At 39.8% G+C, this 17589-nt stretch overlaps 1 protein-coding gene across 1 annotated transcript in view; it reads left to right on the top strand.

The window, feature by feature from the left end:
* The window catches only part of LOC126204442 (protein takeout-like), a 72701-nt gene that overhangs the window by 46305 nt on the left and 8807 nt on the right, over positions 1 to 17589 (top strand). The window contains exons 3-4 of the mRNA XM_049938831.1: positions 14420 to 14567; positions 14783 to 14922. Of these exons, the coding sequence (XP_049794788.1) occupies positions 14420 to 14567; positions 14783 to 14922 (288 nt within the window). The remainder of the gene's footprint in view (positions 1 to 14419; positions 14568 to 14782; positions 14923 to 17589) is intronic.

Genomic DNA, 17589 nt, shown 5'->3' on the forward strand with positions numbered 1-17589 from the left:
GGTACTCTGTAGTACTGTTATGATGTAGCATTTCCAATGAATTTAGATCTGCACTGCACCATTGTAAAACATCTAGTAAGAAAGATTAACTTTAGAAATATAAATCATTTGCAAAAACAAAAACAGGTTGCTTAAATATAGCAGAACTAAAAACAATAATTTATATCATGACTATTTCAGACATTATAGAAAAAAATTCTCAACAAGATTATTCATGAATGCAAGAAACCATACAACCAGCTATTTATAGACAACTCAAGGAATAAATCTACACTCCTGCAAATTGAAATAAGAACACCGTGAATTCATTGTCCCAGGAAGGGGAAACTTTATTGACACATTCCTGGGGTCAGATACATCACATGATCACACTGACAGAACCACAGGCACATAGACACAGGCAACAGAGCATGCACAATGTCGGCACTAGTACAGTGTATATCCACCTTTCGCAGCAATGCAGGCTGCTATTCTCCCATGGAGACGATCGTAGAGATGCTGGATGTAGTCCTGTGGAACGGCTTGCCATGCCATTTCCACCTGGCGCCTCAGTTGGACCAGCGTTCGTGCTGGACGTGCAGACCGCGTGAGACGACGCTTCATCCAGTCCCAAACATGCTCAATGAGGGACAGATCCGGAGATCTTGCTGGCCAGGGTAGTTGACTTACACCTTCTAGAGCACGTTGGGTGGCACGGGATACATGCGGACGTGCATTGTCCTGTTGGAACAGCAAGTTCCCTTGCCGGTCTAGGAATGGTAGAACAATGGGTTCGATGACGGTTTGGATGTACCGTGCACTATTCAGTGTCCCCTCGACGATCACCAGTGGTGTACGGCCAGTGTAGGAGATCGCTCCCCACACCATGATGCCGGGTGTTGGCCCTGTGTGCCTCGGTCGTATGCAGTCCTGATTGTGGCGCTCACCTGCACGGCGCCAAACACGCATACGATCATCATTAGCACCAAGGCAGAAGCGACTCTCATCGCTGAAGACGACACGTCTCCATTCGTCCCTCCATTCATGCCTGTCGCGACGCCACAGGAGGCGGGCTGCACGATGTTGGGGCGTGAGCGGAAGACGGCCTAACGGTGTGCGGGACCGTAGCCCAGCTTCATGTAGACGGTTGCGAATGGTCCTCGCCGATACCCCAGGAGCAACAGTGTCCCTAATTTGCTGGGAAGTGGCGGTGCGGTCCCCTACGGCACTGCGTAGGATCCTACGGTCTGGGCGTGCATCCGTGCGTCGCTGTGGTCCGGTCCCAGGTCGACGGGCACGTGCACCTTCCGCCGACCACTGGCGACAACATCGATGTACTGTGGAGACCTCACGCCCCACGTGTTGAGCAATTCGGCGGTACGTCCACCCGGCCTCCCGCATGCCCACTATACACCCTCGCTCAAAGTCCGTCAACTGCACATACGGTTCACGTCCACGCTGTCGCGGCATGCTACCAGTGTTAAAGACTGCGATGGAGCTCCGTATGCCACGGCAAACTGGCTGACACTGATGGCGGCGGTGCACAAATGCTGCGCAGCTAGCGCCATTCGACGGCCAACACCGCGGTTCCTGTTGTGTCCGCTGTGCCGTGCGTGTGATCATTGCTTGTACAGCCCTCTCGCAGTGTCCGGAGCAAGTATGGTGGGTCTGACACACCGGTGTCAATGTGTTCTTTTTTCCATTTCCAGGAGTGTAAATCTATTGGGCATTAACAATGATACAATTGGTAATTAAAACAAGGGCTGATCAATAACATAGTGGTACATTAAGAATAAGGATAGATTATCTCTGGCTCTAGAGAAATATCTAAAGTATTCAAATATCTACAGTATTCGACAACCACTTCATAAACATTGGATACAGCCTTTCTCTTCAAATTACTGCTCTTTTGCCCTTTCTCTGTTCAAACCTAGACTTATTCCCCCAAACTTATTCCCCATACAGGTGAAATGTGCAGTTTTATAAAACAGAAACCTACCTCACACTCACAGGATTTTGATGGCAAATCTGATTTACCTCAAACAAATGTGCCACCATGTGCCTTATCCCCTATCAGATTGAATAATCTGCACCTTGCTCTCATATCATTTCTGTAAAATGCCCAAGGCAGAAAAAGCGGTTTCTCTCTTTAAAGAAGATGAAAAGACTGGTCATCGGCCTATATAAAATATCCAAGGTCCTTGGAAAAGCAATATATGAACATATTAAGTTCCTGGAAGGCAAGTATTTATTGAGCCCTCATTAGTCTGATTTTTGAAAAGGGAGGTCAATAATGGGGCTCTATATTCATTTCTAAGTAAAGTTTATGGGGCATTCAGTGACAGAAAGCATACGACAGGATTATTCCCTGATCTCATAAAAGTCAGTCATGAATTAGAATAAACTGCTGTAGTATGGAACAACAGGAAAATGCATGAATTCTTTAGATTGTATCTCTGAGACAGAAAACAAAATGTCACAATTACTTAAAAATATAGGGAAGTACACCAACAAAGAAGCAAGACATAAGACAAGATATTCCTCAAGGTTCAACACTTGGTCCAGTTATATTTATTATATTTATCAGTGATCTGCTCTGAAGCATTCAAACAAGCCAACGAGTAATGGCACCAAAATACTGTATTCAAACCACTGTCCTTATGAAATCTGTAACACGATTTCTGATAACAAGCTGAAACTAGCAGATTGGTTAAACTCAAACAAATTGTTACTAAATAAGACAACACTGTGCATATAAATTTTCGCCCTCACATATAGATTTACCAATTGCATATAATGTCATATTTGGAAATGTACCTATAAAGTAAGAGGTAATCAGTAAATTCCTTGGAATATGAATAGGTGACATTCTATGGTGAGATGTATATTTTTAAAAAAACTGTAAGTAGACTGAGCAATTTTTGCTACCCATTTAATGTCCTGAGTAAAGTTTGTGACACTGAAACACAGGAATGTGCACATTTTGCACTTGTACAATCAGTGCTCATGTATTGCATTCAATTTCAGGGCAGTCACAGAAGAGATGTTTATTATGCAGAAGAGAATACTTAAGTTCGTCACATAAGTGCCTCTCTCCTCCACCACTAAACATTTCTGGGGCTCAATATCCTACCTGTGTCTTGTGTCTATATTCATGGTAAAGTGTGTTTTATTCATAAAAATTGCATGTTTACAAAAAAAAAACTGTGACATCTGCCAACACCAGACCCATCATTCCAAAGATGTATCTACAGTTAGCCAACAGAACACTGTAGTCCAAGGTACATGTGAGTTGTTCTATACAAATGGCTACCCAAAACCTTTAAGTTAGATAGAAAAGGATTCGAAATGAAACTAAAGTGTTACTTCAGAAGAGCTGCAACTATACAGTAAAATTTATGAATGTCTCTCTAAAATAACCAAGTTAAATATTTTCTTATGGTCTTGACCAACTAGGATCATATTAACAACTTCAGTTCCTCTTCTTCATTTGTTGTTGTTTTCTATTTTTCCAGTATTCCCTTATTTTCTCCCCATGAAGTCTCTTCCTTTTTTCTCTCCATGTTGTTCCCTGATTTTTTTTATTTCTTCTGCTTTGAAAGCCTTCCAAATTTAGTATTTTGTTTTTAAAATGGGTTCTTTCTGCCATTTCTGATTCTTTTATGTTGTTTCTTTCAAGATCTTTTCTTACTTCTGTAATCCATGCTATTGTCAATTTCTTCTTCCAGAAATATAGGAGTATTTGTTTTGTTAGTCTACTTCCATCCATTCGGTAGAGATGTCCAAAAAAGGTTAATCTTCGTTTGGCCATTACTTCAGATATTGTCTCTATATTTTTGTAGATCTCCTCGTTACTTCTTATTTTCCAACCATCTGCAGTTTCCATTGCACCCATTATTTTTCTAATAATCCTTCTTTCCAGTACCTCTAGTTTGTCCATCTTATAGTTCATCGTTAGGCATTCAGATCCATATAAACATTCTGGTCGTACCACTGTGGTGTAGTGTTTTAGTTTTGTTTTTCTAGGTATACATTTCTTGTTCTAAATATTTTTGGTCAAACCATATGGTCTTTCCATTTTATTAATTCTTACATCTATTGCAGAGTTTTCTAGTCCATTCTGTTGTATAGTTTCTCCAAGATATTTAAATTTATTTACTCGCTCTATTTTACCTATTTGTGTTTCTATGTATTTTGGTGCATCTTTTTATATTTGTCATGAATTTTGTTTTTTCAGCTGAAATTTTGAGACCAGTTCTGTTTGCTAATGTTTCCAGAATGTTTATTTGAGTAACTGCTTCTGTCAGGTTTTCTGAAAGTATTGTGAAATCATCCGCAAAAGCCAAGCAGTTTAGCTTAATTCCATCCCAGAGTTATTGGTTCAATTTTGTGATTTTTTAGCTCCAAAACAGTAAAGGTGATAAACCATCACCTTGTCTAACACCAGTTTTTATTTCAAAAGGCTGAGATACTTCTCCCATAAATTTGACTTTAGATACTGTACTTGTTAGTGTTTCACGAATTATGTTTGCTAGTTTTGATTTAACACCAAATTCTCTAATGACCTTATCTATTGTTTCTCTGTCTATACAATCAAATGCTTTCTTGAAATCTATAAATGACACTAGTATTGGTTAGCTGGTAACATGCTATGGCGAATTATTGACTTTAAGTTAAAAATTTGTTCTGCACAGGATCTTCCCTTTCGAAAACCACCCTGATATTCTCCTAGTTGTTTGTCTAAAGTATCTACCACTCTGTTGAGGAGAATTTTTGATAATACACTCCAGGAAATTGAAATAAGAACACCGTGAATTCATTGTCCCAGGAAGGGGAAACTTTATTGACACATGCCTGAGGTCAGATACATCACATGATCACACTGACAGAACCACAGGCACATAGACACAGGCAACAGAGCATGCACAATGTCGGCACTAGTACAGTGTATATCCACCTTTCGCAGCAATGCAGGCTGCTATTCTCCCATGGAGACGATCGTAGAGATGCTGGATGTAGTCCTGTGGAACGGCTTGCCATGCCATTTCCACCTGGCGCCTCAGTTGGACCAGCGTTCGTGCTGGACGTGCAGACCGCATGAGACGACGCTTCATCCAGTCCCAAACATGCTCAATGGGGGACAGATCCGGAGATCTTGCTGGCCACGGTAGTTGACTTACACCTTCTAGAGCACGTTGGGTGGCATGGGATACATTCGGACGTGCATTGTCCTGTTGGAACAGCAAGTTCCCTTGCCGGTCTAGGTATGGTAGAACGATGGGTTCGATGACGGTTTGGATGTACCGTGCACTATTCAGTGTCCCCTCGACGATCACCAGTGGTGTACGGCCAGTGTAGGAGATCGCTCCCCACACCATGATGCCGGGTGTTGGCCCTGTGTGCCTCGGTCGTATGCAGTCCTGATTGTGGCGCTCACCTGCACGGCGCCAAACACGCATACGACCATCATTGGCACCAAGGCAGAAGCGACTCTCATCGCTGAAGACGACACGTCTCCATTCGTCCCTCCATTCACGCCTGTCGCGACACCACTGGAGGCGGGCTGCACGATGTTGGGGCGTGAGCGGAAGACGGCCTAACGGTGTGCGGGACCGTAGCCCAGCTTCGTGAAGACGGTTGCGAATGGTCCTCGCCGATACCCCAGGAGCAACAGTGTCCCTAATTTGCTGGGAAGTGGCGGTGCGGTCCCCTACGGCACTGCGTAGGATCCTACGGTCTTGGCATGCATCCGTGCGTCGCTGCGGTCCGGTCCCAGGTCGACGGGCACGTGCACCTTCCGCCGACCACTGGCGACAACATCGATGTACTGTGGAGACCTCACGCCCCACGTGTTGAGCAATTCGGCGGTACGTCCACCCGGCCTCCCGCATGCCCACTATACGCCCTCGCTCAAAGTCCGTCAACTGCACATACGGTTCACGTCCACGCTGTCGCGGCATGCTACCAGTGTTAAAGACTGCGATGGAGCTCCGTATGCCACGGCAAACTGGCTGACACTGATGGCAGCGGTGCACAAATGCTGCGCAGCTAGCGCCATTCGACGGCCAACACCGCGGTTCCTGTTGTGTCCGCTGTGCCGTGCGTGTGATCATTGCTTGTACAGCCCTCTCGCAGTGTCCGGAGCAAGTATGGTGGGTCTGACACACCGGTGTCAATGTGTTCTTTTTTCCATTTCCAGGAGTGTATTTTGTATGCCACTGGCAGAAATGACACTCCTCTGTAATTACTGTCATTTTGTTTGTCTCCCTTTTTATGTAGTGGGTGGATTAATGCTGTTTTCCATTGAACTGGAATCTTTTCAGTTTTCCAAATGTTCTCAAAAAGCAGCTGTAGGTCCTTTATGATTTTTGGTCCTGACCACTTCAATAATTCTGCTATAATGGAGTCTTCACCACTTGCTTTATTGTTTTTGAGTGTTTTGATGGCTTCATGAATTTCTAGCTCTGTTGGTGGGAAATCTTCCTCTAGATTTTGAGGTGTCACTGGAAATTCTAATTTATCTGTTGGAACTGGACAGTTTAACAACTTTTCAAAAAAAATTGCTAAAATTTCACATTTTTCTTTATTATTTAATCCTATTTTGCCATTTTCATCTTTGAAACAAATACTTGGTGCCTGATTTCCTTTAAGTATGTGTTTGAAGGTTTGGTAAAAATTTCTAGAATTATTTTTAGTGAAAGTTTCTTCTATTTTAATAAGCTGACAATTTCCAAAGTTCCTTTTGATTTTCTGGATTATTTTTTGTGTTTCTTTTCTTTGTTGTCTGAATTGTTCAAGGTCTTCCTCTTTTTTTTTCTTTTTTAACATCTCTATTTTTGAGCTCTTTGTATTAGTGCTTCTTCACACTCCTCATTCCACCATGTCTTCTTTCTATTCTTGGTTGATCCTAAAGTTTCATCTGCTGCTTGAGTTATTTTCATCTGGAGTTCACGCCAATCACCTTCTTTACTTGTCTCAGTTTCTTCTCTAAATTTTTCTATATTTTCTTTTGTAATATTAGCTGCAGTGATGTTGATCACTTTCTTGGTCGCCTTTTTTGGTTTAGATAGGAGAAATTTTATTTTAATCTTAGAGAGATAATGATCTGAATCGAATTCCCCATTTCTGATTATTTTAACATTCATAATTTCCATGATGTACCTTTTAGATATGGCTACGCGATCCAGTTGATATTCGCCTAGGTTTGGATTTGGATGTCTCCAGGTTTTGGCTTTCCTTGGTAGTTTGCGGAAATGTGTGGACATGAGTTTTAACTGGAACATTGTACACATGTTGGTCAGTCTTTCACCATTTCTGTTTGTTCTTGAGTGTGCTGGATATTCACCTACAATAGTTCTAAATTTCTTTTCCCTCCAAATTTGCGCATTAAAGTCACCAAGAAGTATTTTAACGTTCTTTTTAGGTATGATAGAAATTTCAGATTCTAAAAGATCCCAGAATTTTTTTTTACTTTCTCCAGATTTCTTCTGTTGTCAGCATTTATAGGTGCATGACAGTTTATGAGGGTGTAACTTTTATTCCTGCACTTCGTTGTTAACATGGATATCCTTTCTGAATTCGATCTAAATTCTGTTACACTATCTACGATACTTTTGTTTACATAAAATGCTGTTCTAAACATCGGCATGTTTTCCGTTATTCTCACTGCTGGTTTCCCTTTATAAATTCTATAATGTTGTGTATCAACTACATCCTCATCTAAGAATCGTGTTTCCTGAACTGCTATAATCTGTATCTCGTTCTTCTGCAGAAATAATTCTAATTCCTTTTGTTTCCCAGTTTTCAGAAGAGACTTTACATTTAACATTCCAAAGTAGTAATTCTTCTTGAACTGAAACTTGGAAGGCTTTTCTATATATTTCATCTTTTCTTCACAGCAAATGTTGGGATTCCCCAGAATCCTAGGTCCCATTGCATTACATGACGTAATGGTGTATTCCTCATCACAGTTACCACCTGGGGTAGAGCATCCATTGTGCGAACTTTCCATATTGCGACTCGAAGCTGTAAATTGTAAAGAGTAGGGAATCCAAGGTCATCCCTGAATTCCCAAAGTAAGACCAGGTTGTTAGCCTGGAATATTATTTATTCAGCCACCACTAACATGTGGAACAGACGCTGTCGGGGTGCCGCCACTAACATATGGAACTGTTGTGCCCTCTGTCCATTTTGGCCTTGGTTATGGTTTATAGCTTATTAGTTCATTGTACAAATGTTACTGTTATTTTTCTTGTTATAAGTCTAAAATAACTGATATAAATATTATCTTAATTACCCTAAGTTTTTACCTGATTTACTTCATTATATAAATGTAACTGTTAATTTTTCTCATTGTGAGTTAATTATAACAATACCAGAGAAGGAAATTTGCTACTTACCATATAGCGGAGATGCTGAGTTTCAATAAGCACTACAAAAAGATTCACACAATTAAACCTTTCGGCCATTAAGGCCTTTGTCAGCAGTAGAAACACATACATACACGCACACACATACACACACATGCACACACTCATGTAAACTCAACTTGCAGACACATCTGCAGTCTCAGAGAGCTGAAACCACACTGCAAATAGAAGTACCAATGCATGATGGGAGTGGCGACTGGGTGGGGATAAGGAGGAGGGATAGTAAGGAGGGTATGGGGAGTGGCGGACAGTGAAGTGTTGCAGTTTAGATGGAGGGCATGAGAGAAGGTGCAGAGGGGGGAGGGGGTAAGTAGTGGAAAGGAGAGAAATAAAAAGAAATTAAAAGACTGGGTGTGGCGGCGAAATGACGGCTGTGTAGTGTTGGAATGGGAACAGGGAGGGGGCTGGATGAGTGAGGACAGTGACTAATGAAGGTTGAGACCAGGAGGGTTACAGGAATGTAGGATGTATTGCAGGGAAAGCTCCCACCTGCACAATTCAGAAAAGCTGGTGTTGGTGGGAAGGATGCATATGGCACAGGCTGTGAAGCAGTCATTGAGATGAGGGATATCATGTTTGGCAGCGTGTTCAGTAACAGGATGGTCCACTTGTTTTTTGCCACAGTTTGTCAGTGGCTGTTCATGCGGACAGACAGCTTGTTTGTTGTCATGCCTACATAGAATGCAGCATAATGGTTGCAGATTAGCTTGTAAATCACATGACTGGTTTCACAGGTAGCCCTGCCTTTGATGGAATGGATGATGTAGTGACCGGACTGGAGTAGGTAGTGGTAGGAGGATGTATGGGACAGGTCTAGCATCTAGGTCTATTGCAGGGATATGAGCCATGAGGTAAGGGATTGGGAGCAGGGGTTGTGTAAGGATAGACGAGTATATTATGTAGGTTCAGTGGACGACGGAATACGATGGTAGGAGGGGTGGGAAGGATAGTGGGCAGGACATTTCTCATTTCAGGGCATGACGAGAGGTAATCGAAACCCTGTCGGAAAATGTAATTCAGTTGCTCCAGTCTGGATGGTACTGAGTTACAAGGGGAATGCTCCTCTGTGGCCGGACTGTGGGACTTTGGGAGGTGGTGGGAGACTGGTTCATATTCACTGATGACATCTTTGGTATCTGGATTGAAGGTGAGGACACCTTATTCACATTCCTCCAGAACCTCAACAACTTCTCCCCCATTTGCTTCACTTGGTCCTACTCAACCCACCTTCCTTTCCACCCATACTACCGTACTATTCTGCCATCCACTGAACCTACGCAATATACTCATCCATCCGTACACAATCCCTGCTCCCAATACCTTACCTCATGGCTCATACCCCTGTAATAGACCTAGATGCTAGACCTGTCCCATACATCCTCCTACCACCACCTACTCTAGTCAGGTCACTAACATCACCTATTCCATCAAAGGCAGGGCTACCTGTGAAACCAGTCATGTGATTTACAAGCTAAGCTGCAACCACTGTGCTGCATTCTATATAGGCATGACAACGAACAAGCTGTCTGTCCACATGAATGGCCACCAGTAAACTGTGGCAAAAAAACAAGTGGACCACCCTATTGCTGAACATGCTGTCAAACATTATATCCCTCGTCTCAATGACTGCTTCACAGCCTGTGCCATATGGATCCTTCCCACCAACACCAGCTTTTCTGAATTGTGCAGGTGGGAGCTTTCCCTGCAATACATCCTACATTCCTGTAACCCTCCTGGTCTCAACCTTCATTAGTCACTGTCCTCACACATCCAGCCCCCTCCCTGTTCCCATTCCAACACTACACAGCCGTCATTTTGCCGCTACCCCCAGTCTTTTAATTTCTTTTCATTTCTCTCCTTTCCACTACTTACCCCCCCCCCCTCCCCTGTAACTTCTCTCCTGTCCTCCGTCTAAACTGCAACACTTCACTGGCCACCACTCCCACCATACTATCCCTCCCCGTACCCACCCCTGCCCCCGCCTCCTCCTTACCCCCACCCAGTCGCCACTCCCATCATGCATTGGTACTTCTATTTGCAGTGTGGTTTCAGCTCTCTGAGAATGCAGACGTGTGTGCAAGTTGAGTTTACGTGAGTGTGTGCGTGTGTGTCTACTGTTGACAAAGGCCTTAATGGCCGAAAGATTTAATTGTGTGAATTTTTGTGTTGTGCCTATTGCGACTCAGCATCTCCACTATATGGTGAGTCACAACTTTCCTTCTCTGGTATTGTTACATTCCATCCTAGATTTTCCTCTGTTTGAGTTAATTATAACATTTACACAAATTGCAATTGTAATTTGTTCCACACCCATTGGTTTTTCTTGTTATGAATTAATTATGATATTCATACAAATTGCAACTGTGAATTGCCTTATATCCCTGTGTTATAGCACACAACAGGATTTCTGGAATCAATAAAAATCAGATCAAATGCTAGTTTGGCACACTGTTTTATAACATAAGGAAGTTCTGATTTAATTCTGTTGGAAACCATGGGCCATGGCATGAAATGAACATCATTATTTTACATACATCAAGAGTATCTTATTTATTTAACTTAAAGGACAATACTGCAACATTGTATACAGAAAAGTTATTTAAAATATTAGTGAGCAACTAATACTCTCAGTTTCAACCCTATCATAAAGTTCTCAGCTTGACAGCTGTCCATCTAATATTAATTTAACCATTATTCTAATTTATTTATTTATTTGTCCAAGAATCATTTTAGTACATTGCTTATACACATGAAATAGAACTGTGGTAAATCTAGTCAATTTACAATACAGTAATCATTTTGACTAAATTGTTGACATAATCAAAATGCACAATAATGTAGGTTGGTGTACTACATTGCATCTACATATGATAATAGCAGTTATTAAGTGAGATGACATAATAAGAACAATGTAAACTATATCATGAATTGACAATTAATAAAATTTGTTAAATGAGTTTCACTTATTACGATGTTCCATAAATTCAGACAGAGAATAGAAGCAGTGGTCAAGCAACAACTGTTTTAACTTTATTTTAAATGCATTTAATGTTGGTATGCATTTTAGGTAAGAAGATGAATGATTATATAACATAGCTCCAGTAAAATACACTCCTCCTTCGTGTAGGTTTGTATTTACTGTTTTCATGTGTAGGTTCATCTTCTGCCTAGTTTCATATTTTTGTATATCATAGTTGTGTCTGAAGAGATTTTCCTTTTTTAAGATGCTCCCTTTTGTAAAAATTTGTATTTCATTTATATACAAGCAAGGCAGCAGCAATATTTTGAGGGTTTTAAAAAGGGGTCTACAGGAATCCTTGCATGTAGCTTTTTTTATCACCCTGATAATCTTTTACTGTATTTTAAATGTTTTTGTAGGAATTCCCCCCAAAAATTACTCCATACATAAGTAGCTACTGTATACTGCAATGGTACACTGTCAGCACTGATAAGCAACTTGTATTCTGAGTGAGGATCCTAATGGCATATGCTGGTGAATTCACTCTCTTATTTAAACTGTTTAGGAGCACCTCCCACTTCAGATCTGTCTGAACATGAATACCTAGAAATTGTGTATGGCTGACCTTCAACACATTTTTTTCCTTTGATAGTGAAAACAGGGTTTACAGGATGGAGGTTTTGTGTAGTTTGGAAGTTCACTGCCACAGTTTTTTCAGAATTTATGATGAGCTTATTGGTCCTGAGCCAGTGCATTAAGGTATGCATAAATGATGTTGCAGGCTCCTGCAGATTTTTCTCATTCTGTGATTTAATTAGAATATTAGTGTCATCTGCAAAGAGCACAGTGGTTCCACCATGTATTGTACTAGCAAAGTCATTTATATACAGCAGAAGTAGGGCAGGCCTTGTAACTGGCCCGTGAAGGAGTCCATACTTGATTTTCACCTCATCACTGTAAAAATTTGAATTTTTTTGTGTTTCATTATCTTTGTGCTTTATTTCTGTAGTCTGATGATAATTACTGAGGTACAACTGGAGCCACATTTCAGACTGGCCTCTAGTTCCATAATTACTTAATTTACGCAAGGGAATTCCAAGATCAATAACATCGAAGGCTTTACTTAGATCAAGAAATATCCCAGATAAATGTTGCTTACTATCCACTGCTTTTAATGCTTTATTTAGGAAGACAAAATTTGCTGTCTGAGTTGACTTTCCATCTCTGAAACCATGTTGGGAGTCACTTATCACCCTCTCTTTATTTAAGAAAACTTTTAACCTTCTAAGGAACATGTTTTCCATAATTTTGCTGAGGCCTGACAATACTGAAACCAGCCTATAATTATCAATATCACTTTTTGCACCCTTCTTATGCAAAGGTGTTGATTTTGCATTTTTTAGATTATTTGGAAACACACCACTCTCTAGAGATGAATTTACTATTTCTGTTAATGGTTCCACAATAAATGTTGCGCTAACTTTGCTAATAGCATCTGGTAACTTATCAGCAACCACTGAATATTTATTAGGTAATTCTTTTAGGATTCTTGACAAATCCTCAGGTGTTGCTGGATACATGAATAATGTGTTTGGATGAATTTTTTGATCTGAGTGACTGGATGGCTGTTTGACAAGGTTTGTATTTATTAACTGCTGTGCTAGATTAGAGAAATAATTGTTGAAAGCACTTGCCACATGTTTGGGGTCAGTTAGTTTCTTTTTATTCAAAATCTGCTTTATATTACTGTGATTAACTGGCCTGGTGCCCATTTCTTTTTTTATAACTTGCCAGGTTGCCTCAGTTTTATTTTGTCATTTTTTTTAAATAACTCAGTATTCTTATGTATCTTTTGAAATATGTAATAAAGTTGGAATTAGTATTTTGCTTGTAGTACTCATACAAACACATTTTATTTTGACATGATATCCTTATCCCTTTTGTAATCCACTTGTTTATTTCTTGAGTAGAATTAAACAGTTATTTTCTTCGGAAAAGCAATTTAAAAAAATGTTTGAAAGTAGCCATAAACTTATCAATTTCTCACTTGTATCATTACAGTCATATACATCTTTCCAATTTCCACCTTTAAGGAGAGAACAGAAATATTCCACATTTTTTGTACTGAAATTCCTTACAGTGTGTTGTATTCTACTGGGAATTGAGTGTCCTGAAATATTCATGGCAAGAATTTGAGCATTGTGATCACTAAACCCCATGTTTACAACTTGTATGTTATAGGCATATTTGTATGTATTTATCAAGATCTGGTCAATAACAGATGCAGAAGTTGGTGTTTCTCGAGTTGGTTCAGTTACCACTGCACTGACATTGAACGAAAGTAGTAGATTTATAATGTCATCTCTAAATTTATTGGATTTCAAGAAATCAATATTAAAGTCACCACATATAATTATATTTTTCTTGGGAGAGTGAATTTCTTCCAAGAGGTCCTCCATGCAACTGTAAAACACTTCTTTGTCCCAATCTGGTGACTTGTATACACAAATAATAACTGTATTTTGCCTTAGTAGTTCAGCTATAGAGAGTTCTGTATCTTTTTCACATGACAGTTAATGGTGTGTAGTTACACTTTTGAATTCAATATTTTCTCTAACATATACACTGGTATCCCCAGACTCGATATTTTCCTACAAAACATGCTTGCAAGTTTGAACTGAAGAATGTACATTTGCTCTAATGTATCTTGTTTGAGCCAGTGTTCTGTAAAGTGTAGTACAGAAGAGTGATTGAAATTTTGATGCAGTAATTTAAAATTAGGTACAGGGAGTAAATCATTTCTTGCTTGACCACTTACCTCACTATTTGAGCAAGTGTACTTAGTAGGAAAAAATCCTCATGTTTTTCAGGGATGGCATCCATGGTGTTTGACGTATGGCTTTCTGGTTCACCATATGTGGGTTCCTGCCTTTCTTCTATTGAAATGTTCCCAATTTCCACTTTTTTCGTCCTTTTTTCACCCATCTGTCCATTAATGACTGCCTTGTTGCTGCATTTGATGGCTTGAAATTTAACATATGATATGTTTTAGGGCTTCCAGCATTTGGAGTCTACTCAATAGATCCACTAAAGGTAACACAAATGTTGATTGATCAAGGAGATGGACCAGTTAATATCAAATTGGATTTCACCGATCAGACATTCACAGGATTTGGAGACATCACTGTGAAAGATTTAAAGTAAGTGAAGACTGAGAAAGTAAGACTGTCTACAGCTCAACGAAGTGTGATATAATTATGTTTATAATGTTTCAATCTGTGTGTGTGTGTGTGTGTGGGGGGGGGGGGGGGGGGGAAGCATGAGGGGGTTACACACTTGTGTCCATACATACACTGTCAGTGTTGTACAGTTTGAATTGTTACATAAAATAATTCTAAATCTTTTTTCTCCCCAGGGTTAATCTGGACCCAGACAACTTCCATATTGATGCTAAGGTATCAATTCCCAATTTGGACCTAAAAGGAAAATATCAGATTGATGGGAAAGTCCTTGTACTACCAATACAAGGGAAAGGAAACAGTGACCTCACATTAAGTAAGTTTGGATATTTATCAGTCACAAAGCCAATTCAAAAGCATCAGTGATTTCATCACACATTTTTTCTACAGAATTCACATTCTTATAATATTAGTATAAGAGCTTTTAATGTTCTCTGTGGTTTCATTCTTCCATTACATCTTTCTACACAAAAATACATTATCTAACAATAATGATAACACACATAATAAGTGCACCTGTTATGCTACATAACATAGTGCCCTCATTTTAAGTTCAAGGATGTAGACACATGAGTTCATCCTGGCAATTTGGGCACACCTCATCAGCCATGAGTCAAGTAAAAATGTCTGGGGTTTTAGTATTTGACTAGCAAGGGCATTTTGTTTTCTTAAATCTTAAACCTCGCGGGTGTGGCTAACAGTCCTGCCACAACTTTTCACCTAAACATTTGGCAACATAAAAGGGATACTGCATTATGTTGTTATCCTGTGTGAAGTAAATCATGCACAGGTTTTTGATTATTTTGTCTCTATTCATTTTTTGTCTTACTGTTTAGAAATGGGCAAAAGAAAGTGTTTGTTTAATGTTGACCTGCAACAGGAATACAAATTTTTCAAACCGTGTAATCACAGTAACAATGAAGTCCTTTATTGCACACTATGGACTGGAGAATTTTCTGTTGCATGTAAAAAAAAGAGAGATTTATTATTTATTTTATTTATCCATCTATTAACAATAAATATGGTATGGTTGCCGTCCAAATACACACGTAAATTGATGGGAAACCATTTCAAGGAAATGGAACATGCAAGTATGTAAATAAAAAAGTATGTACAAAATAATTGTCGTAGAGTAGATGATGATTTTAAAGTGATTTATTACATAAAATTTTTAAAGCAAAAAACTTTCAATGCCTAGACCACAATTTTCCTATCACAATTAAAGTACAATAATTAGTTTTGATTGCTATCTGCAACCATCTTCATCATTCAAAATGTGAAAAGGTGGTGAATAAGCATTGTAAAGCATTTTTAGGTGTAGTCATGCAATAACGTGCATTCATAAATAACAAAACAATAACAGTACATAGTTTAAAAAGATCACTACAAGCAAGCCAGGTTGTAAACCATAATCTGCTGCAGTATTTTCCTACTATCCTGAACTTCTACACATTTCATAAAGACAACTACTTCATATGCCATGCAGGATCATTCTTGTGTAAGCCAGACTATGGAACAGCTGACAGTTTTTGAAACCATTGCAGATCTGTTCTCACACTATTATCTTTCTTTCTTTTGCTACCATCATTATCCCACATTGTGCGCAGGGTTGGCAGGAATAAGGACGGAGTTGGCATGGTCAGTTTTAAGGGGTGGCTGGATGCCCTTCCACCCGCCACCCCATACCCCCCCGGGATGGAATTAGTGTACCCCAGCTATCTGCATCCAGCGTAAATCGTGAAATAGTGTGCATGCGTTTTAAATGTCTGCAAGTCATGTAACTGAGGCGGGACATGGGGACCAGTCCAGTATCCACCTAGTAGGATGTGGAGAACCACCTAAAAACCACATCCAGGCTGGCCAGCACACCGGCTGTCGTCGTTAATCTGCTGGGCGGATTCGATCCGGGGCCGGCGCACCTATCTGAGTCCAGGAAGCAGCACGTTAGCGCTCTCGGCTACCCTGACGGGTTGTTCTCACAATAATATCTGCTATTCTATTGCAAGTAACACACATTTGATCCAACTTTTACTCAAGCAGCTGTATATTTTCCTATATTGCTGTCATCCTGCGAGATTACAGTATACAACCTGGCTCGCTCACAGTGAAGATTTTAAACTAAGTACTTTTATTGTTTTGGTATTTAAAAATGCATGTTATTGCATGACTACAGCTAATGATGATTTCCTATGCTTATTCAACACACTTTCACATTTTGGACGATCTGAAGGTGGTTGCAGATAGCAATCAAAACTTGTTATCATACTTTAATTGTGATAGGAAAATTGTGGTCTAGGCATTAAAAGTATGTTTTTACTTTAAGAAATTTTTATTTCATAAAATAATACAAGCTCATGCAATACATAGTAACACAGAATAATACAAGATCATACAGCACATAGCAACAGAGAATAACACAAAATCATAGAATACATAGTAACACAAGTTTATATACATGTTTGCTTGTGGTATTATAATTGCACAGTCTGTTTTCCATAGGGCTTTGCTTTTGTCCTCCCTAGACAGAAAGTCCTTATATACACTACAATAATTAATAATATTATGAAAAGATGGTTGCTACTCACCGTATAGTGGAGATGCTGAGTCACAGATAGGCATAACAAAAAGACTGTCAGAAAGTGAGCTTTTGGCCAACAAGGCCTTCTTCAAAATTAGACAAAACACATACACACAAACACACACACAGCAAATGCAATTCGCACACACATAACCACAGTCTCTGGCAGCTGAAGAGATTTTACATCATGCAACAGCTGTCCATTAGATATGCAAATACAGCAAAAGAATAATCACACTTGGAACTCACAGAACAAAGAAAGATAAGCCAAAAAATAATGAGAAACATTAAACACCAATATCAAAAAGATGTATCCTGCGCTGAAATGAGATCCATCCTTCATAAAATCCTCCCCACTCCACCAAGAGTGTCTTTCCGCCGTCCACCTAACCTTCGTAACCTCTT

This window comes from Schistocerca nitens, chromosome 9 (assembly GCF_023898315.1).
Source record: "Schistocerca nitens isolate TAMUIC-IGC-003100 chromosome 9, iqSchNite1.1, whole genome shotgun sequence".
Lineage (NCBI taxonomy): Eukaryota > Metazoa > Arthropoda > Insecta > Orthoptera > Acrididae > Schistocerca > Schistocerca nitens.